The sequence below is a fragment of the Balaenoptera borealis genome (genome assembly GCF_965194805.1).
Source record: "Balaenoptera borealis genome assembly, chromosome: 12".
Lineage (NCBI taxonomy): Eukaryota > Metazoa > Chordata > Mammalia > Artiodactyla > Balaenopteridae > Balaenoptera > Balaenoptera borealis.
The window spans coordinates 51,063,060-51,087,090 of record NC_138869.1 but is presented as its reverse complement, the minus strand read 5'-3'; the positions used below and the strand labels follow the sequence as shown (position 1 = coordinate 51,087,090).

Here is a 24,031-nt window from a genome sequence, read left to right as displayed (position 1 = left end):
GGCAGGCGGATTCTTAACCACTGCGCCACCAGGGAAGTCCTCCCTTAACTCTCTATGCAATCTTTTGTAAAAAAAAAATATCATTAACATTGTACTTGTATCCTAGGACATCAACATGTAAATTGGCTAGTAATTCCTGTTTTGTTCTTCTCTAAGGCATTTGACTATCTATAGTATTACTAAATCTGATTTGCACAATCTGTAAATATTGTGAAACAGTGAAAGAGGTTTCAAAGTATTCTGAAGAAAATATACAGAAGTCTGGTCAATTTCCACACACTCTTGGCCACTTAAATAACATTTCTAATTAGGTTATAAGTAAAGAGGATTTCATTATATTACACTTTTGTTTAAAATGGCCTCCATCCCTATACTGGTACTGTCAAGAGAGAAAAACTATGTTTATTACTGCTCTCTATAAGCTATTCTAAGCACTCTACGCACAGTAGTCTACCTCATTTAGAGAAACTATGAGGTTTTGATTTTATTATAAATATCCAAATTTATTAGACATATGAATATACACATTCCTCTGAAATAATTCCTCAACCAATGAATGACTGAAAACTTCCAAGCTGAAAATGATAACACACTTGGGCAAATAAAGACCTTCTTTCCTGGGAAATGACTTCTTAAATCCTATCCTGGAAAAGAGGAAGAAAAAAAAAAAATAGAGTATGTCTCACACAATCATAGTTTAAGTGACGAACATGCCATTTTATTTTAAATAAATAATACTAGTGATTCAAATTATCATAAGCATTAGACCAATGACAACACAGGCCCTCTAGTATATTTTAACACATTAATTAGCATTCTTTTAACTATTTTTCATTTCTAACCTGTAACTTTTACTTTTTTTACTATTTTTTTTTCTATTTTTTAAGAAATTTTTATACAACTTTTAAACATTACTGTCCTAACCTGTGACTTTTAAAGACCTAGAGTTGGAAAATTGGTGTTTTAGACATAGCCATGTGATGGTAATATTTTCCCCCAATTGTTTCCTACCTTCTCGCACACAGTAAACAAGCCATTCTAGAATCAGACACATCATCATCCAACATACATAATTAGAGAAACTACATGTGTACTTTTAGATTTACATTGTTTAATAAATCCAAGTGACATTTTGTGTTAATTCCAAAATAAGTTCATCCACTAGATAAAGAAAATAAAAACTAAAAATTCTAAGTCTCAAACTGAATAATAAGTTTTAATAAAATCATCTTTCTATACAATTTTTTTTTTATGACTCATGATCAGGAGTGAGAGATTATAGAATTGTGAAATCAGACTAAAAATCTAACTAAACAATGTTTCTGAATGGCTATTATAAATAATACAGACTTTAGGGACTCATTCAGAGACACATTTGATTCTGAAATGTATTATTCAGTGTTGTTTTTACTAAGTGTACCATCCATGGGACTTAACAATCTTTTGTTAAGTTCTTTGTCACAGGAATGAAATCTGCATTTGCTGGTCTGTAATTGGCATTTTGGAGAACAGGCAAAACAGTGAAGCATGGTTCCCTGTTGGTTCATCCAAGGTCAAGAAAAAGAATCATATTCCCAACCCCTCCAATATAATTTAAGTTCATGATCCTAATGGCTCAAACTCATCCTAGTCAAGTTCAAACTTTGAATTTCTTACGAATATATCTATTGATGTCCTCTGGATACTTTAGGATTAAAAAATTTAAATCACAAACTGCAAAATGAATAATCAAGTACTAGGTTTTTGATCTTAATATTTGTGTCAGCCTAAGTTTACAATAGTTGAAGTGTTTAATTCTTAAAAATGTATTGAAGCTTTCTATTTCTAATGCCCCTTTAGGTTCTATCAGACACTTGAATAAGACAAAAGCTTTGTCCTCAATGAGCTGACAAAACAAATATAGAAAAACTATACTACAAGACATGGTGGAGATGCCATGAAGAAAGTTTTGGAAAACACCATGGACCTTTAGAGAAGGGAGATCACAATCTATTTTGGGTCAGAGAAAACAACTTGAACCAAGTCATGGGGAAATGGGAAGTGAGCAAGAAACATGTTTAGGAAACAACGAAAGACACAGCTTGGCTAGAGCCCAGTGCACAGGGAGGAAATAAGACTTCAAAGACAGGAGCCATGCTGCCTGTAAAGGGCTCTGAAGTCAGGCTGAGGACATATAATAAAGCCACTGTGTGTGGCTGTGCTACAAGCAAGACTGTGCCTCCTGGGGGTGTGAAAGTAACGAATAAATTACACTGAAAGCATAGGGACAGAACATATTACTAAAGCCTGCAATAAATCAGAAAAGGGAATAACGGGGATCTGAACCAGGTGGCCCCCAGGTGACAGTGGGAATGGAAAGGTGATGTTTCACTTAAAATCTACTGGACGTGGTAAAGGAGTTGGTATTTGGACAATGAAGGCAGGGGAGGGGGAGTGGGAAGCCGGTGCCACAGTTCTTAATCTGGATGACCAGAAGAAACTAAATACCGAAGTGCCCTAACAAAAATAGGAAGTCAAGGGGAAGAACTCAGCTTTTTGTATTGTTAGTTCAGGGGAAGGCGGTGCAAATGAGATTCTGGTCCGGACTTGTTACATTTAAGGAATCAGTTGCAAACATTTGGCACGCAATTAGAAACATCACTAGAGTACTGAAGAACGCTCCATCCTGAGGAGATTTCAGCCCTCTCCACAGACAGGATAGTTAAAAGGAGTGTGAGTAAACAAGGCAAAAATGAAAACATAGATGGAGACAGATTGGAGAATGACTCCATTTAGAGAATGGGGCGGGGGGACAAATAAGACTAACTAGGGATCTCAGGTAAGACAAGAAGCAAAATGTCGGAAGATGGCTCTTATCAGACATTCGCTAGAAGTCTCAAAAGGGAGTAGCTATCTTTAGCATCAAACACTAAAAAGGACCCAAGAAAGATAAGTATTGAGAAAAATAAAAGCCCACTGGGATGTGGCACTGAGAAGTTCCGTGATGTTTAAGAAGTCAGGAGGTAACGATTTGGAAAGGGGAGATGGCAACAGAGAGGAGTCACTGATCTTAGAAGTCTTTTAAAAGATAGGAGAGTGGAATTCTCTATCTTACTTCCAAGGCAAAGAAATACAGTAAAACTCTAATGAAATCCAATAGTGCAAACCCACTGGAGGAGAAAAAAAATCCCTTATTTATTACTATTTGATGATTTCCATGGTGTAAGTACTACCACCATGACTGATGTCAAGATGCCAATGGTTGGCAAAATTCCTGAAAATTTAGTAATAACTCTGGACCACCACTGCAAACTGCTACTCTGTGGTCTACTCTGCAACTCAGCAATTCCGTGACAGCCTTCCTCTAAACTCAACTGATACTTAATTATTCTCTGGAACAACCTTGCAGCAATTCACAGAAGTCTACCCAACTCTTGTTACATATTGCTTTCTCAACTGTATTACAACTGAAGAGGGTTAGATGTTGAAAGCCAGATGGCTCCCAGGCATGCCTGTCTTCACGAACAAGGAAACAACAAGAATCATATACTCCAAAAAGCCTTCAGATGACCTTTTTTATAATTGTTTCCTTTGTTAATGTCATCGCCCCATATAAATCTGAGATGTCTTGAGAATAGGGAACTTGATTCAAAGACTTCAGTTTTCCCACAATCCACTTGGCTCTTGGGATAGTTCTACTGTTGATTAACCAATTTAAAAAAAAATTTTAAAGTGAGCTCTGTATCAATGAAGGATTAAATAACGAAGTATCAGTGGAATAAGCAAAAGAAACAGGAACCAAACATCCTAGTAGGCCCAATCGCGGTGAGAGGCAGCAGAGATATGGGAAAGCTCCTTAGACTAAATCCAGATACCTAGGGGGCTCCAATCCATCCCTGCTACTTGCCGGTGGGGTGCTAGCAGCAGTCCCAGTTGCAGTTCTACCTGAAAAATGGAAACAGTGACACCTAGCACACAGGGTCGACCTTAAGGTTTAACATGAACACATTAGGGAACACTCAGCAGCAACAGGTGCTTGCTTGGTACAGTTCACAATGCCATACCAGTCTGTACACTGGACATTGCTCAAGTGTACCGCCAAGAGCACCAAGGAGGCCCACCTCTAACAAGGGACTGTGGCTGGTGAGTTGCTAAGGATAGTTTGTAGTCTGTCCCCAGTGACCTCCTGCTATCACCCAAAACCACAAATTCCTTTCACCGTTGTGCCCTGGACTCCCAAGTCCCACAACAACATGGAGGCCAAAGAGTCCTCCTAAAAGCAATCCGAGAGCCAAAAATGTTGTGACAAAGGGGAGGGTAACAAGCTAACAGCTTCCGACTTGTATTCACACGGCCTGCAGCATCTTACCTCAACAAGGAAGTTCATCAACAAACCAAAATAATGGACCTATTCATCATAAAAACATAACTCAAGGGAAGAACCTAGTTTCTAATATTTCACAACTTTTCCCCTCTGTCATCTTTCCAAATACCCCTGTCTATCATGATACTTTATATTCCCTTCTGTCATTTAGGTTATGTTTCATATGCTAATTTCTCCCGACATCTGAAAAAGAATTGTTGTCAAAATATTAAACATATATGGGGGTAGCACAGAAGTTTATTTACTTTCCAATCTGAATGACTGGCCTTGAGAAATACGGCAATAATGTTCATAGCAATTTAATTTTTCCACTAATTAACTGCTATTCATCTACTGCCAAGTGCATAAAGTTACATGTAGAAAAGAATAAAAACATAGTATATCTGTATATCAAAAAGCTTCCCATTAGAACCCTCCTACACTGTTGATGGGAATGTAAACTGGTGCAGCCACTATGGAAAACAGTATGGAGATTGCTTAAAAAGCTAAAAATAGAGCTACCATATGACCCAGCAATCCCACTCCTGGGCATATATCCAGAAAAGATGAAAACTCAAATTTGAAATGATACATGCACCCCGATGTTCACAGCAGCACTATTTACAAGTGCTGGAAGACACGGAAACAACCTAAATGTCCATCAACAGATGAATGGATAAAGAAAATGTGGTATATATATACATTGTGTGTGTGTATATATACACACACACACACAATGGAATATTAGCCATAAAAACTAATGAAATATGACCGTTTGCAGCAACATGGATGGACCTAGAGATTATCATACTAAGTGAACTAAATCAGAGGAAAACAACTATCACATGATGCCACTTACACGTGGAATCCTAAAAAAAATGATACAAATGAACTTATTTACAAAACAGAAACAGATTCAGACACAGAAGACAAACTTATTACCAAAAGGGAAGGGGGGAGGGATAAATTAGGAGTTTGGGATTACCAGATACACACCACTATATATAAAATAGATAAACAACAGGACCTACTGTATGGCACAAGGAACTATATTCAATATCCTGTAATAACCTATAATGGAAAAAATCTGAAAAGAATATATATATATATATATGCACTGACTGAATCACTTTGCTGTACACCTGAAACTAACACAACATAGTAAATCAACTGCACTTCAATAAAATAAAAATTTAAAAAAAAGCTTCCCATTAGACATCTGTCCCCCCACTTCCATAAAGTTTCCTACACATATGTGTCTTCTGAGAAGCAAACGCACACATCTCTCCAGTAACGCCAGAACACTTGGAAGCAAAGGAAGATCTCCATTTGAGAGATTGACTCTGAACTTGCTACCCATATCGTGTTAATTTTCTTTCTATAAAGTATCTGTAAATTAAACGTTTTCTGAAAGCTCAAGCCACAGACTCACTCCCCCAGCCCCTTTCCCCCATTCTGGGCTCCTCCTTTCCCCGACATCCCCATCCCTCCCGCGGCTTCTGGGGTGAACCTGGGCTCGCCATCCAACACTGTCCCGAGGAAGCGCCGCCCCTTCCTCAGGCTCCCGAGACGCTCGGCCGGGTGGCACTTTCGTTCTCGCCCCGGGCTGGACCGAGCACAGCGCGTACCTGAGGTCCGAAGCCGCGCTCGAAAGTGGACAGAGTGACTCAGCCGTTTCCCGTGACTCGAGTCAGGTGCAGGGACGCCGGTCAGCACTCGCGGGCCGCGCTGGGGCAGGGCTGGGGTCCGCAGCCGTCTCTGCCCGGAAGGAGACCTCAGCGGACGACCAGCCCGGACTGAGTGCCGGGTCAGCCCCGCCGCCCGCCCCGCCGAGCCGCTGACACGACCCCGCGGAGGCCCCTCCGCGCGGGGGTCAAGCGGCCTCCCGGCGCTGCGTGGGTCACACTCAGACCCGAAGGGCGCCCGCCGAGGGCAGAGCGAGGCCAGGGCTTCTCCTCCCGGCGCCGCGCGGATTCGCGCCGGGTCCGGACGACAGAGCCGCCGGGCGAGTTAAAGAGTCCTCGGCGCTGCCCGCGCGCCCGAGCCTGACGCAGCCCCCGCCGCACTTACTTCTCACTAGCGTCCGCACAGTCCACCTCCACCTCCTCTGCCGCCATGGCCACCGTCGCCGCGCGAGCTTCCGGCCGTACTTCCAAGCCGGCTGACAGGCCGACTGGGAAGTCGGGACCTGCCGCCGCCCTTAAGGCCTCCGCCCGCGTAGGCGTCGGCCGCCCCCTCGCGTGACCGGGCGCTGCGGCCGCGCCTGCGCGTGCCGGGCCATCCTGCCCCCCCACCATCCACCAGTCACGCATGCGTCCTCCCGTCCGATGCGCTCGGGTGAGGGCGCTAGGCGGGGCAGTCAACTTGGAGGAACCGGTGAGATTCCCCCGGCAGAGTTAGGTGGTAACTAATTTCAGTAATGACCGTATTAATGCATCGTCCGCTGATACTGATTGTCAGGTGCTGGGCACTGGACAGGCACCTAGCAGTTCCCTGGGGAATGAGGCGCGACCTTGCCCTGAAAGAGCCCATCTAGTATTCGATAGATGCTGCAATAGCGAATGGAAATGCTGTAATGGAGGAACTGTGTGGCCTGCCGCCGGCCCTTCCTCGCAGGTGGGTGGCCTAGGGGAGAGGGCGACTCACAGGACCTTTTAGTCAGTTGATATTCACTGATGTGCGGGACACTACTCCAGACCCTGGAGTTACTGTAGTGACCAAAACCAGCAACTCCCATCCACCCCGCGCTGTGTACACACGGGAGGAGAGTAAAGAGTCAGCCTTTAGGTACTTAGAGTTCTTGAGAGGACATCACTAATGTAAATACCAACATTTCTTGACCTGTTTTCAAGTCTTTTAACCGTCAGATACTACCTGCTTTTGTATTTATATCACTTCCTGCCATTCATTCATTTGTATTTACGGTTTGCCTACTATGTCCCCACTCTGTTCTAGGCGCTTAGAAACAATGGATTGAAGTAGGGCTCGCTCTGTTACGGAGCCTACGCTAATATATTATCCTTTATTTTCGACGCAGTTCATCCCTCTCCTTCCCTAACTCTCCTCCCTCTCTGCAGCCTCTTTTTCTCTCCTCTGAGTCCCCCCTAACCCAGACAGTTTCTATCACTCATCTGACACTCAGATTCTCAGCCTTGTCTAGTAGTTGTGGCTTTTCAATGGACATTAATCAGTATCCTTCCAACTACACTGGAAGTTCCTTGAGGATAGGGATGGTGTCTTCTGGGATTTAGGGAGGAAAAAAGCAACTCATAATCCCTTGGGCATAGCAATAACTAATAAATATTCTTATTGTATTTGATCCAATTCGTAAGTATGTTAGGGAAGACTAGGACATATGAAAACACCATTCCAGGAATTCATGGTGTTGCCAGAGACTTGCAGTGTGTCTGCAGAAACTGACTCTCGACTATCTCCACCTATCAGACCGTATCCATAGTGGGGACACCTCTTTCTATATGGGCCAGACAGGTAATTGAGGACTCTACTGCATGGAGTACAGTCCCAGCCCTGTGGTACTGAGTCCAGTATCAAAACCTAAGAATATGGCAGCAACTCCTGCAGCACCTTCAGAAACTTGGACTGGCAAGTATGCACCCTCAAGACTTTGTGGACCTGGTGTCCACTCTCGTAGATGCCTATGGCTGCTGCACAGTTAAAAAAAAAAATCATTGATCCAATGCTGGAGTTAATCCAGAAACTGACAGAGCAGTGCATAGGGCTATGGGATCTCACGATCTTCCCCAGCTCTGGGGATATCTCTGCCCAGGCTTCACTTTGCTGCTGGTGGAGGAGCTGTCCTTGACTATGGCAGGAAGTCCAAGCTGGTATCACCCAGCCCCTGGGTGCTGCCAGCAGTGGAGGAACGCCTGCTGCTCCACTGTGACTGCCACACCACCCTGGAGTTCCTGGACTGTGTCTTCTTGGGAGACAGTGAGACCAACATCTTTTGATGCAACCTGTACCTGGACAGCCCCTCCTACACCACCCTCAGTCACTGCTTGGCCAGACCTTCTCCATCACTACCTCCCTGTACTTTGGTGGTGCCCTGAGAGCACACCTCCCAGAGTTTCAGGCCAACCTGGTGCCCTCTTTCCAAATCCACTTCTTTTTGATGACGTACTAACCAGTTACTTTGATTAAGCAGTACTTATGTTGGGGGATCACTTGCGCCTACTTTGAACTCTCTCTCTCATCAGATGGTCAGATGTGACACTCATCAAGGCAAATTCATAGCCTGCTCTGCCTGCTCTACCCCAGGGCTGTGGCGTCCAAAGAACTAATGCTGCTGTTATACCACCAAGACCATTATACCACCATTATACCAGTGTACCATAGAAGTTGATGACTGGTGCCCCACTGGTGTCAAGGTTGGCTTTAATTTCTAGCCCCTCAACAGTGGTTCTCCAGGAGAAATGCTGAACACCACCACAGCTGTCAGAGAGGGCTGGGCCTTTATCACAAGGCTGCCAGGCTAGCACTTGCAAACCAGAATGAGGATAAGGGCCTGAAGGGTTTTCTGAGGACTTCGATGGCCTTGCTGCCCTGTAAATGTTGATAAAGTGCTGTGATTAAACGGAGTAAGAAAGCAAGTGTGGCGGGGAAATAATAAGGACATGGGATAGTAAGGGGAAATGGTAGCTGGATCAAGGGAAGAGCTGGATACCAGTCAGCTGTATGACCTGGGGAGGTTTGGAATCACATGATTAGGGCTTCTCAGACTCTAACCTGCATCCACACTTCCTGTGGATCTTGTTAAATGGCAAATTCAGCCTCTGTAGGTCTGGAGTGGTGCCTGAGATTCTGTAGTTCTAACCGGCTCCCAGTAATGCCTGTGTTCCGGCTCCCAGTAATGCCTGTGTTCCGGCCGCCAGTCAGCAGACCACACTTTAAATAACAAAGCTCTTGAGCAGCCCTGTCCGCTAGAACTTTCTGCAATCATGGAAACGTTCTAAATCCCCACTTTCCAGTATAGTAGCCGTGAGTCACATGTATCTACAGAGCATTTGAAATGTGGCTAGTGTGACCGAGTTTTTCATTTTAATTAATTTAACTTTAAAAAGCCACATGTGGCTAATGCTACCATGTTGGACAGCAAGATCTAGATTTATGAAAATGAGAGTTTGAGACCAGACAACTCCCACGGTCCCATCTGATGTCCTGTGGTTCCAAGTTGTTGTTTTCAAAGTGTGTGTGGAGGGTGAGGATAGGAGTTTGATGAGGGGACGGATGTTAAAGTCTGGAGTAAAGCATGAAGGGTTGGCAGTTCCACCAAATGGAAAATAGTTTGAGAGTTACCTGTTTAAAATGTAGAATACTTTGTCTTTTTGTACCTAAGTTGTCAAATTTATTGGCATAAACTCTTTGTAATATTGCCTAATTATGTTTCTAATGTTGTTAGGCTCTGTAGTGATAGCCTCTTTTCAAACCTGATATTGTTCACTTGCACTTTCTTTTTTTCCCCTGGTCAGTTAGCTAAGAATTTATCAATTTTATTAGTCTCAAAGAACCAACTTTTGGCAATTTCATGGATTTTGCTTTTTCTACATATGCTCTGGAGAGCTTTCCATATTAGTGCATATAGATTTACCTCATTTTTCTTAATTGCTACCACAGTATTTCATGTTATGGGGGTACTGGAATTTATTTAATCATAGGCATTCTCATTAATTTTTCTTTTCTTTTTTTTCTATTAGAATACTGAAGGGAACCTCCTTTTATATGCCTCTATATGCACATGAGAAAGGCCAGGACCTTCCCCTCCCCCGCAGTTATATAAATGGAATCATACAATGTATAACCTTTTGAAATTGACTCCCCCCCCCCCCCAGCATAATTCCCTGGAGATTCATTAAAGTTGTCAAGTGAAGGAATAGAATAGTTCATTCCTTTTTAGAGCTGAGTAGTTTTCCACAGTTAGTTTAATCAGTCACCTGTTGAAGGACATCTGGGTTGTTTCCAGTATTTTTGGATATTACAAATAAAGCTGGCATAGACGTTTGTGCACAGGTTTTTGTGTAAACCTAAGTTTTTCATTTTTCTGGGATAATTGCCCAGGACTGTAATTGCCGGTCACATGATAGCTGCATATTTAGATTTTTTTAAGAAACCGCCAAATTATTTTCCAGAATGGCTGTACCATTTTCTGTTCCCAACAGCAAAATGTAATTGATCTAATTTCTCTGTATCCTCACCAACATTTGGTGTTGTCTCTATTTTTTATTTTAGCCATCTTGATAGACCAGTAGTAGTGTCCCATTGTGGGTTTTTTTTTTTAATTAATTTATTTATTTTGGCTGTGTTGGGTCTTCATTTCTGTGCGAGGGCTTTCTCTGGTTGTGGCAAGAGGGGGCCGCTCTTCACCGCAGTGCGTGGGCCTCTCACTATCGCGGCCTCTCTTGTTGCGGAGCACAGGCTCCAGATGCGCAGGCTCAGTAGTTGTGGCTCAAGGGCCTAGTCGCTCCGCGGCATGTGGGATCTTCCCAGACCAGGGCTCGAACCCATGTCCCCTGCATTAGCAGGCAGATTCTCAACCACTGTGCCACCAGGGAAGCCCCCCACTGTGGTTTTAATTTGCATTTCCCTGGTGACTAGTGATGCTGAGCGTCATTTCACATGCTTATTTGCCATATGTATGTTCTTTTCAATGAAATGTCTGTTCGTGTATGTCTTTTGCCCATTTTCTAAGTATTAAGTTTTGAGAATTTTTAATATTCTCTAGCGATTAATCCTTTGTCAGATATGTGGTTTGCAAATATTTTCTCCCATATGCAGCTTGTCTTCTTCTTCACATGGACTTTTGCAGAGAAAACATTTTTTAATTTAATGAAATCCAATGTACTGATTTGTTTTATGTCTTATGCTTTTGGTGTTGTCTAAGAATTATTTGCCTAACCTGAGGTCTTGAAGATTTATTTCCTCCTTTGTCTTTTTCTAAAAGTTGTATGGTTTAACATGTTACATTTAAGTCCATGATCCATTTTGAGTTAATATTTGTATAAGGTGAGAGGTTTGGGTCACGGGTTTTTGTTAGTTGCCTATGGATATCCAGTTGTTCCAACACCATTTGTTGAAATCACCAATGGTTTTTTTTTAGTTTTTAAAAAATATTTATTTATTTTATTTTTGGCTGTGTCGGGTCTTAGTTGCGGCATGCAGGATTTTCATTGCTGCGCACGGGCTCTTTGTTGCGGCGCATGGACTTAGTTGCCCTGCGGCATGTGGGATCTTACTTCCCCTGCGGTATGTGGGATCTTAGTTCCCCGACCAGGGGTCGAAACCGTGTACCCTGCATTGGAAAGCAGATTCTTAACCACTGGACTACTAGGGAAGTCCTGAAATCACCAATGGTTTTTAATGTATTACTAGGTAGCCTCTTTTTTCTTTCTCCTATTTTTTTTTTTAAATTGAAGTATAGTTGATTTACAGTGTTATATTAATTTCTGGTGAACAGAATATATATTCTTTTTCATATGGTTTATTCCAAGATATTGAATATAGTTCCCTGTGCTCTACAGTAGAACTTTGTTGTTTATCTATTTTGTATATAGTAGTTTGTATCTGCTAATCCCAATCTCCTCATTTATCTGCCCGCCCTTTTCCCTTTGGTAACCATAAATTTGTTTTCTGTCTGTGAGTCTGTTTCTGTTTTGTAAATAAGTTCATTTGTATCATTTTAGAGTCCACATATAAGTGAACTACTTATACTAGGTAACCTCTTATGCTCTTATAAAGGATGTCTGATGTGTGAATGATGATAGGTATTTTTCTGGGTTAGGAGATTTGTAGTGGTGCCCACGGAGGTGGGGTGCTCAAACCCCTGTTCAAGGAAGGACTTATTACCCCAGATGCTGTGAGAGTTTCAGTGGAAAAGCTCCCAGCTTACAGTCCTTTCAGGGAGCACATCAGCTACAGAGAGCTGCCTCACCAAGGTCATGCCCTTCTGAGGAAGGCTCACATCTAATGAAGGATGGAGGTAGAGATACTACAGGACCAACCATTTCCACCCAAAGTGAGATGATTCTGATGAGCCATTCTGCTCCAGAACTCCCTGTGGCTGAGGCTGTCTAGCCTACATCACGGCTCAAACTTCTCCCTCTGTCGGATCCCACTTTTCCCCCTCCTTTCCACAGGTGTGATCTTGAGGGCACTCCCTGAACATTACCTCAGAGACTGCTTCCTCCAGACTCCAAACTGTGATACTCGTTTTCATTTTTCTTTAATGATAAGCATGACATTTGGCTTAGGTACTGAGAATGGTGAAAAGGTTATAACTTGATGGTCTTTACACCACTATTATAGGGATCAGTAACAACAGGAAAACTTTCATCAGAAACTCTACTCTCAAAACACACCACTGCAAAAAAGAAGTGAGCTGAATTGTAGGGAAAGGATAGGTGTGAGAGGTAAGATTAGCACAGGCACGCATATGAGACAGATCACAAGCGAGATAGAGTGAGAGTTGCATGATGCTGTCCCCTCCTCTGTCACCATGGTTTATAGAGGTTCCAACACTAGAAAGGTAGATGTGTGGGTGAGTATCCAGCCATACAGCAGACCAAATCTCCCCATCAACGTGATCAAAAATCAGGTAGGCATAACCCTTGAAATAATTTCCATGCTTATACCGGTTCCCATTCTAATGTGTTTCTGATGCTTTTCATGACTTCTTAGGAAACCCAAGTGTGGATAGAGAGGGAAGTCATAGACGTGATTGTCCAATTTCAACCTCAAATGCCATTGGAGTTGGAGGCAGGAAAGAGAGAGAGGAAAAGAAGCCAGAGGGGCTAGCATTCAATTTGCAGTCATGTCCCCTGGCCCCAGGAAATTTGAAGTCATGATGATCTGGGGAGGGAATTTTAATGGTGTCCCTTTTCTCCACCTTCCACTTCATTTGATTACAATTGAAGAGTCCTAGATTTTTATTTTCAGTAGAATCAGTGTTTTTAGAAAGGATTTTTCTCACACTATTCCACATCTTTTAACTTTTATTCTAGTTGTTTTTCCTGATGCTGAACTAACAGGCATTCTCATAAACCAGGAAAAATGTTGCCCTCCAAATTGTTGACACTGCAAATGTCAGTGGCCTTTCTGTGTTTCAACTTCCAAGAGCAAAACTCATCTATGTAGTTATTATGCCGCTGAACATTTTTAGCAGGGGCCAGTTTATACAGTAGTAGAAAGAAGGTGTTCATACCCATAATTCCCTCTGACATTTATGTTGCCTGTTTATTTACCCCCTCCCCATTTTGAAAATGCATCCTTCAGTGTAAAACAGTTTACTGAATATCCATTCCGTTTAGTCTGCACTTATGGCAGAAAACAAACAACAATGGGTGTCTTGGCTCTATTACATTTTCTGACAAGTAGGAAATATCTGTTTGTAATGCAATAAATACTTGGTTCTAAGTAATTCAGCAAATTGGTATTTAGCTTTAACTCTGAAGGGATGCACAGAGGGAACAATTTTCACCCATCATTGATTCCACACTGAAATATGTTATGATTGTATGCCCGCAGCTGGGGGAACTTTGTGGTGGTATGAGTGAATAAGCAGTTAATGAAAACGCTGTTCTGAGTCAGTGCAAAACTAGCAAAGACCTTACTGCTTACCTGTATGGCTGGAGCTGGCTCTTGTCGGTTCACAAGCGTCTACTGTTAAATATTCAAGAGTTTTGTGGACTTCCCTGGTGGCGCAGTGGTTGGGAATCTGCCTGCCAGTGCAGGGGACATGGGTTCGAGCCCTGGTCCGGGAGGATCCCACATGCTGTGGAGCAGCTGGGCCCACGAGCCACAACTACTGAGCCTGTGCTCTAGAGCCCACAAGCCACAACTACTGAGCCCACGTGCCAGGGATGCTGAGGGCTGTGCGCCTAGAGCCCGTGCTCCGCAACGGGAGAGGCCGCCGCAGTGAGAAGCCTGTGCACCACGGCGAGGAGTGGCCCCCACTTGCTGCTGCTAGAGAGGGCCTGCATGCAGCAATGGGGACCCAAAGCAGCCAAAAATAAATAAATTTTTTAAAAAAGTAATAATTGTTATGGGTATTGTTTCTAAAAAAAAAAGTTTTGTGAGCTGGATGTTAAACCTTGTGGGACTTTGAAATTGGGAGTATTTACACCCCAGAAATTGGCAATCACTTCAAATCAGGGCTCTTTTTTTTTTCTTCTGAGAGCTGGTTTACCAACACACCATTGCCTACTCTATCTCAGTGTAGGAGAATTATCAATACAAAGCAGATGGCAGGCCAAGAAATTAAGTTTTCACAGGGAAGAGGGAATAAACACAAGTCAACTAAAAATACACAAAGCAATGGATGACCAAGGTATAACAACCTTCTGTAAAGGTACACGGGTATAGATTAGCACGTTTAAGCACTGGAAAGACAGAGACCTGGTTATTAGATCAAGCAAGTGTGGTAATGATTTTTGAAAGTGAGTCTCACAAGGCTTGATTTCTTTTAGGTTGAAGTATACGGCACAGATCATAATGATTATCACAAAGTGATAACACACCCACATAACACAATCCAGATTATTAAGCAAATTTTCTAGGAGAAAATGGGACTCTCTGGTAGAGATTAATGGAGCGGGTAATCCAGGAAGGCTTGCACCAGAAGAGATGGCTTGCAGCTTCACAACACATATCGAGCTTCAGGAATTTCACCTAGGCAATATAACCTACTACTCTGGATTTTTATTTTATTTTAATAGATGCTGCAAATCAGTTTATGAAGATTTTTTTTGCTGTGCTGATGAATATACATTTAATAGCTACATTTAGGGCTTTTCTCCTTTGAAATTTGAATGTGTTGCTTAGCTACCCTCCTCTGTTTTTTGTGTAGTCTCTGATTTACTATAATTTCTTCAGCTGTAGGTGAGGAAAATGGGCTATTATTAAATATCTTCCGAGTTCTGTAGCACGTGCAATGTGTATATTGCTCTCTGATACTTTTGTGTTATTAATGAATTAGTCTCCCAAAACTGGACATTTAAACTATCATTTATGTACATATGTGCATTATTTTCTTGGGGGAAAGTTGTATGTAAACAAAGGGGATAATTTTAGTGATGACACATGTCTATATGAGGTTGAATCTATCATTTTTTGTAATAAAAATTTGTTTTTTCAGTACAAACCTTTCAAACAAAAATTACACAGTAACATGAGATTATGCTAAAATGATTTACCAAAATAATTAAACTCTCAAAAGTGAACCCATCTTAACATGCCCAGTTTTCCTTCCTTGAGTCCAGTAGACCTTCCTGTTCATCACATCTGAATCTGGTCACAGAGCATTGGAGGAACATCAGAGTCCTAGTCAGTGGCTGCAATTGGTTATATTTTCATTAGTTTGCTTATCAACTTACACTGGGGTTGGTCCTATCTCACCTGAAGTATAATAATTCCTTGAGAATAGAAATGTGTCTTATACTTCCTTTATAAGTCCCAGAAGTACTTAGAACCTTATTGTAATCTATATACTGTGGGGGCCAAATAAACCATTTTAGTTGACTGAGTTACAACCAGATTTAAATAACACCTGCAAGGAATTAAAAATGCTACCTGATTAAGCCAACTGATCTTTCCATCGCTCTCAACAGCTCATACAATTTCCACCATACAAAAGAGAAATCAGGGATTAGAGAGGTTCCATTGCTTACCAACAATTATACAGAGAGAACGAAGAGGACTTTTCTCTGTCTCTTTGTGTCATGTGTCCTAGCATGATGGTGGCTGTCCCGTGAAGTGACAGTGAGTTGATAAAAGGCTATCCCACCACACCCCCACTGCTAATGCACTCTCCTGGAGTTGTGTTTCTAACAGTGGTAACAGATTTGCATCTATTGCAGAGCAGTTGAAAGGAGCTAGCAATTACGGCTTTATCTATGAACCTGACAAGACTAGTTTTGTTGGCCTTCTTAGTGGGAAGCAATAACCACTGGTCTACCAGCTAAAGATACACTTTAGAGCCATAATATGACTGTCACCAGCCAGAGACTCTGTTCCCATTGCCAGTCAGCCCATGCAAGTAATGCTGTAACTAGTAAATTAGAACAACTGAGACCTCAGCTATCAATTACATTTGTAAATCAGTTATACACTTGGGCCATTTAATTATAAGAATGCTGAATCCTCTGTTTTTGCCCAGTTTCACTTCTGAGGATTGGAGCAGATGGATTATTTTTCACCCTAATTGGAAACTTGGAAATCAAGTTGGTGTAGTTATATAAACATTATGTAAAAATATCACCAAAATCTGCTGAATAACAACGTTGGCTCTTAACCGTAAATCTCCCAACCTGTTAGAAAATTAGGAATGATCTCCAGATTTAGGCCATAGAATTTCATTTAAAAATAAACTAAAAATTTGCTTTGATTATGATAGATGATAGATTAATATCTACGATAAAGATGTATGTAGATATAGCCACTGTATTTTTCTCCTCATGAGTACCTTGTCAGCATAACATTATCTTTTTTTTGGTTGAAAATGAAAGAAAAGAAAAGAAAGCAATTATCTCTAGACAAAATATATAGAATCCTGGTTGAATTCCAAAGCAAGAGAGAATTTAGGTCTCTCATATTAATTTTTAACCATTTTAACAACTTACAGAAAAAGTGATTGCCAAGCTAACAATTCAATCCCCCAAATCCAGAATGAGATGTTTCATTCTCCTTTTAACTGTGATTCTTAATCTTTTCTTAATTTTTGAATTATCACTGCAGTTTAGCCTTTATTCAAGTGGAAGACGTTTTTTTCTCTTGCAAGAAAGAAAACAAAGAGACGTTAAGTACTTTTTTTTTTGTGGCTGTGTTGGGTCTTCATTGCTGTGCACGGGCTTTCTCTAGTTGCGGCGAGAGGGGCTACTCTTCTTTGCGGTGCGCGGGCTTCTCATTGCAGTGGCTTCTCGTCGCAGAGCACAGGCTCCGGGCGCTCGGGCTTCAGTAGTTGTGGCACGTGGTCTTGGTAGTTGCGGTGCACGGGCTTGGTTGCTCCGCGCCATGTGGGATCTTCCCGGCCCAGGGCTTGAACCCGTGTCCCCTGCATTGGCAGGCGGATTCTTAACAACTGTGCCACCAGGGAAGCCCAAGTACTTCTTTTTGAAGTACTCAAAATATAGGTTTAATTCCCAGACCAATGTTTGCACTTTGAAGAGCGTACAAATCAGGATTTGAATTTAAAAACCCTGAACCTATAACAGAAAGATAGTATTGTTCTTTAACATGTAAATAAACTACATTAATAATTTTTTTGTCATCTATGCATGCTCTTGCTTGTTTGGAGTTATTAGATTAAAAATGTACTCAAAACAAAACAAAACAAAACAAAAAACCCAGTAAGTAACACTGAAAGCACATGCTAGAAACTCTTTATCATTGTATCATTAAACATCCCCAGGTTGGCAAATATAAAAGTAAACTTTCAGAGAGCAGTCAGCGCCCCATGTTGGTTACAGGGAGTGCATTACCCAACTTTACTCACAATGATTTGAATAATATAATCACCCTTAAACTAGTTGGTTGAATTCTCAGAGTTGGAGCTATGGCCAAACAGTAAATCCTGAGAATTTCGCTGGTGCCTCATACTCTGTCCTTGAGCAGAAGCAATATGTTTTTAGAGAGGTGTTGATAAAGAGAGTGGAAAGTAAATGAAAAGGGTGACAGAACAGTTAATAAAGAGAAATTTATTGAGTTTTCGGTAATAAGCTGCCTTAAGAATCACAGTACTAGAAAGCCAAGATTTTTCTTTAAAACCAAAAAAAAAAAAAAAAAGTTTTAAAAGATACTACCTTTTTTCCCTCATTTAAAATTTTTTCTGCTGAAATACGTATACAGAAAAGTGCACAAAACAAATATCCAGCCCAATGCTTTATCATAAAGGAAACTCTCATGAAACCACCACCCAGGTCAAGAAATGGAACATGTATTGATCCAAGCAGCTGCTCTTTCTTCAATGACTTGCTTTGTGACTTTAGATCTTTTTTTAATAGGTTTTTTTAAAATATTAGCTTATGATCCTTCCTGTGCCGTGATGAACTGTCCATTCCCATGGAGTTTAAAAAATACACCTTAAGATATATTCATCTTGATTGTTCAAATTCTCTAGAGGCGATCTTAAAGCTAATATTTCCAGTATAACTTGTACTATTATGATAGTTCATATTGTTTCCAAGGACTACTTAAATAGCAGCAGTTGTGTGCGCTTATGGTGTGTTTTACCTAGGTGGAAGTGGGACCAGCAGGCAAAAGAGAAAGAAGAAAAATCAAAATACGAATATAAATACAAAATACTTATGTTTAACCCTGGGAAGAAACATCAAAATGTCCAGATTGAATACACATCTTATAGGAAAGAATTAAGGGCTGTGTAATTTGTTTAGATCTTCAAATTTTCCCACACAATAAATAAAAACATAGCTCTTTCAAAGTTGAAATTTGTGAGGCACTGACACTCTCTGTACCAGTTCAGTTCTTTGGCTTCAATCATAGCAACTCCCTCGGGCCATCGTAAGCAAGAAGAAAGGTACCTGAAGGATACCAGGGGCTATAGAATAGATGGGAGGCTGGATAATGGGGTTAGAATAAAGGCTGTCCTAGATTCCAGAAAGATCCTCAGTAGCCATTTGATAGTAAGAAGAATATGGGCAAGTGCTACGAGTCAGATGGAATTAAATTAGTTTTCAGTCTCTATTCCTCAGCTCAAGATTCACATTCCAAGGCAGGAACAACGAATTGCTTTGACTTGGGTCAAATACCTTCCCTTTAGCTGGGCAGAGGGGGTAGTGGGAGGAGGAGAACTTCAGTGACAGCCCCACAAAGCCCTATGCACTAAATATATACCTAAGAGAAATGAAAACTTATGTCTGAAAAAAAAAACCATAAAAAAATCCTATGCAGTAATTGAAGGGTAATCCTAATAAAGGAAATTGAGGGGCAGATAGGAAAGGGAAATGAATGCAAGGAAGCCCCAACTCTATTTTCTTCTGGTAACTCATTTAAATCCTTTTAAACTAGTTTTATTGAGATTTAATTCACAAACCATAAAATTCACCCATTTAAAGTGTAATGTCCAGTGGTTTTTAATATATTCATGGGGTTGTAAAACCATCACCATTATCTACGTTTAGAATATTTTCATAGCCCCCCAAATGATTTGAATATGTGATTCATTTGGAGTTAATTTTTTACATGGTGTTAGGTAAGGGTCCAACTTCATTCTTTTGCTTGTGAATATCCAGTTGTCTGAGCACCAATTTTTGAAACAACTATTCCTTCCCCATTGAATTTTCTTGGCATTCCTGTTGAAAATCAACTCACTGTAAGTGTAATGGTTTATATGTGCACTCTCAATTCTATTCCATTGATCTATATGTCTTTCTTTATGTCCGTATCACCCTCTCTTGATTACTGCAGGAAATTTGGAAATCAGGAAGTGTGAACCCTCCAACTTTATTCTTCTTTTTCAAGATAGTTGGCTATTCTGAATCCCTTGCCTTTCCATGTGAATATTAGGACCAGCTTATCAGTTTGTGCCAAAAAAAAAAAAAGGGCAGCTGAGATTCTCACAGAGATTACATTGACTCTATAGATCAATTTGGGGTTACTGCCATCTTAAGAATTTTAAACCTTCTGACCTAAGCATGTGAGATGTTTTTCCATTAATTTAAATCTTCTTTTTTAAAAAAAAGGCTGTTTTGTAAGAAACACTGCCTTATTTATAGTCCTGGCCCCCTTTCAGCTCTGGAGGAGTAGAACCAAAGAGAGATACGAAGCAGTCCTGCAACAGCCAGCTCTAGGCTGTGCTGTAGGAAGGAGGGAGATAGAATCTGCTTCTGATGTTATTAAGGGTCAGGCCAGGAAGATTCAACCATAGAAAGGTTGAAGCCTGATTGGAAAAAATTAAAATATTTTTCACATTTATAACTCAATGGGTTAAGACTTCGGTAAACCTGTTCGCACAAAGCTGAATAGGAGAAAGGCTCCGCTCTCAAGAAATTCATCATCTTGCCTGCTCCAAGTGACTTTGCTAAGGCTGCCTCTAGCCCCTGTGACATCTCTGTGCTAGTTTAGAAGAAAAGCCCCATCGTTTCTCAAGGCACTTTGCTTCCATCTTCAAAAAAATGTTGAATAAATTACAAACCTACAACATCTACCATATGAACGGTGCCCCTTCCACTGTGATATAGAACATGCAATGCACAATTGAACACGTGGCTGTTCTTAGAGGAGGAGTTTCATAAAGTTTTACAGCATGTCTTTATGACATTAAGCTTGTTATCGTTTTAGCTTGCTTTTTAAGTCATCTTGTGTAGGTTTTTCTTCTGTGCAAGATTATAAATTCTGTGAAAGTGAGGACAGTGTAGGACACATAGTAGATATTTATTATTTGTAGACTTGGGTTGGATAGAACTGAATAAAGTCTTTTGAAAGATGTTATGAATAGTCCTTTTATCCTAAACTTCATCCAGATTTCACATCCATTATTTCACCTAATTTTATTGACTTTCAGAAGTATCACATTTAGTGCCAAACACCTTTTGTGCAAGAAGCAGAATATTAATTGAACACAGACTTGCTGGTGTATCAGAGGGACAAGGAATAAGTGATGGGATGAGCACTTATTCACTTTATCAAAAGGTGCTGCCTGAAGGAGAATGCTGTTGTGTTTCTTGTCAAGGAAATTAACACAGGTGTTTGTGATTATAAATACAACTTCCACAAGTGAATTGGAGGCTGTTGACTTCTTTCAGAGCTAGTACATTGCTCATTTATTACATTTTAATATGTACAACTTAATGCACACTATTCATCAGACAGGAAATAAAAGAAGCTGAATTAACACAAAGTCAGAATACAGCTGGCTTAAGATAATTATTTAGGGCTATGGGGAAATGCTCAAAACAGCCTAAAACCTAGAAAATAATGATCCAGTACTTTAATTCTTGCATATGTACTCTCCCTAAACCCTACTCTAATCCCTACCCAGAAACCCTGTGATGACAGTCTTGCCTTTTATTGAAGCTATTTTTTTAACTTCCACAAAAGAATTTCTGATTGCATTTTTCCTGTAATTCTTTATGATTTACCCCCCAAAAGTTCAAGTTACTGCAGCTTGTCTTTTTTAAGTTTGATTTCCTGTTGCTTCTTTTTCTAACCACCCAAAAAGGCCACCAGACGATATCCTTGATGATTTTGCTCTGTAAATCAACGGTTTTCCTCAATTTTCGAAACAGTTTCCTTTCCACTACTTGTTATTTTTCTTATCTCACACCCACCATGTCCTTTTACTTACGTAGGACATTCCAAACACCTCTGTCTCCAACCCAGATTCTGTTGTACTTGGTGAATTCTGCATTCTCCCTGCTCAGCTCCACTACTTGTGAAATCCTCTATCCTCATGTGGCGATGTGTGCGTCAGTCACAGGATGATATGTATGTATATGGGTGAGAAGGACTTTGTCAGGTTATGTGTGTGTACAGCCATAACAGGAGTCATGACTAACTCAAAGTGGAGAGGACAAGGGACTAGTCTTATAGGCAGACATCAGCACTGGATACTTTAACATAGGGTATGCATTCTTCTTTTTGTTCCCTAACAGATTTATTGACATATAATCTACATGCCATAAAGTTCACCCTTTGCAAGTGTCCAGTTCAGTGGTGTTGGGGATATTCACAGTGTTACAGGCCTATCACTAGTATTTAATGTCAAAACATTTTCATCTGAACATTTGCATGTTCAAAAGAATACATCTCTCCTTCCCACAGCCTTAGACGACCACTGATTTATTTTCTGTCTCTACAGATGTGCCTATTCTGGATATTTCATACAAATGTTACCACACAACATTTGGCCTTTTGTAAATGACTTCTTTAACTTAGCATTTGCCCATGTTATATAACTCATCAATACTTAATTCCTTTCTATGGCCAAATAATATTCCATTGTATGGACATACCACATATTATTTATCCATTTATCAGTTGATGGGCATTTGATTTGTTTCTGTTTTTTAGTTACTATAAATAATGCTAATAAGAACCTGCTGTATAAAAGAATAAATAAGATTAAATTAAAAAATTAAAAATAAATAAATAAATAAGGCTGCTATGAACATTCATGTACACATTTTTGTGTAGACACACGGTTTCAATTCTCTTGGGTATATACCTAGGAGTAGAATTTCTGGGTTGTATAGTAACTCTATGTTGAGCATTTTGAAGAATAGCAAAAATATTTTCCAAAGCAGGCACAGCATTTTACATTCCCACCAGCAATGTATGAGGGTTCCAGTTTCTCCACATCCTCAGAAATACTTATTGTCCTTTTTGATTAAAACCAGCCTACTGGATGTGAAATAATATCTCATCATGGTATTGATTAGCCTTTCCCTATGTGCTAATGATTTTGAGCATCTTTTCTTGTGCTTGTTAGCTCTTTCTATATCTTCTGTGAAGAAATATCTTTTCAAATCCTTTGTCTGTTTTTAAATTATTTGTCTTTTTTATGTTGAGTTGCAAGAGTTCTTTATAAATTCTGGATATGTCTCTTATCAGATAAATATCCTGCAAATACTTTCTCCCATTCTGAGTGAGAGCTTTATTGATGGTATCATTTGCAACAAAAAAGTTTTAAATTGTTATGAATACCAGTTTATCTATTTTTTTCTTTGATTGCTTGTGCTTTTGGTGTCATATCTAAGAAACCATTACCTAACCCAAGGTCATGAAGTTTTAATCCTATGTTTCTTTCTAAGAGTTTTATCGTTTTAGCCCTTACGTTCATGTCTTTGATCCATTTTTAGTTAGTTTTTTTATATATGGCATGAGATCGGGGTCCAACTTCATTCTTTTGCATGTAGGTATCCAGTGGTCTTTGCATCATTTGTTGAAAAAACTATTTTTCCCCATTAGCTCCCTTGCCAAAAATCAATTGACCATAAATGTAGGGGTGTATTCCTAGACTCTCAATCCTATTCCGTAGATTTGTCTATCCTTATGCCCATACCACGATGTCTTGATTACTGTAGCTTTTTAGTAAATTTGAAATCTAGATGTGTAAATAAAAGAACTTTGTTCTTTTTCAAGATAGTTTTGACTCTTCAGGGTTCACTGCATTTCCATATGAATTTTGGGATCACTTGTCGAATATTGTGAAAAAAGGGAGCTGGAATTTTGATAGGAATTCTTTGAATCTATAATCATTTTAGGGAGTAAAATGTGAAATGAGATGTATTTCCGTTTATTTAGGCCTTCTTTAATTTCTTTCAATGATATTTTGTAATTTTTAGCATCCAAGTATTCAACTTCTTTTGTTAAATTAATTCCTAAGTATTTTATTTTTTTGAAAAAGTTGCATATGAAATTGTTTTTTTAATTTCCTTTGCAGATTGTTCATTGCTAGCATATAGATATACAATTGATTTTTGTATATTGATCTTGTATCCTGCAACCTTGTATCCTCCTGACTAGTATAAGTCTTGTATTAATTCTAATGGTTTTATTGTGAATTCTTTAAGATTTTCAATATACAAGGTCATGTCATCTGTGAATACTTCTTCCATTTCAAAGTTATTGTCTTTTATTTCTTTTTCTTGCCTAATAGCCCTGGTTAGAAATTCTAATACAGTAAACCTGTTAATAATGAGCCCATCACTAATATCCAGTGTA

At 40.1% G+C, this 24,031-nt stretch overlaps 1 protein-coding gene across 5 annotated transcripts in view; it reads right to left on the bottom strand.

Moving 5' to 3' along the window:
* The window catches only part of ABHD5 (abhydrolase domain containing 5, lysophosphatidic acid acyltransferase), a 49,710-nt gene extending 42,458 nt beyond the window's left edge, over nt 1-7,252 (bottom strand). The window contains exons 1-2 of one of the 5 annotated variants that reach the window (XM_082348559.1): nt 6,413-6,620; nt 594-644 (exon numbers count right to left, since the gene is read on the bottom strand). In XM_082348559.1, coding sequence (XP_082204685.1) covers nt 594-644; nt 6,413-6,459 — 98 coding nt within the window. In that variant the 5' untranslated portion in view covers nt 6,460-6,620. Of the gene's footprint in view, nt 1-593; nt 645-6,412 lie in introns of all 5 variants that reach the window. The other 4 variants (XM_082348556.1, XM_082348555.1, XM_082348558.1 and 1 more) reach the window with 4 other exon arrangements.
* Nucleotides 7,253-24,031: the final 16,779 nt, after the last annotated feature.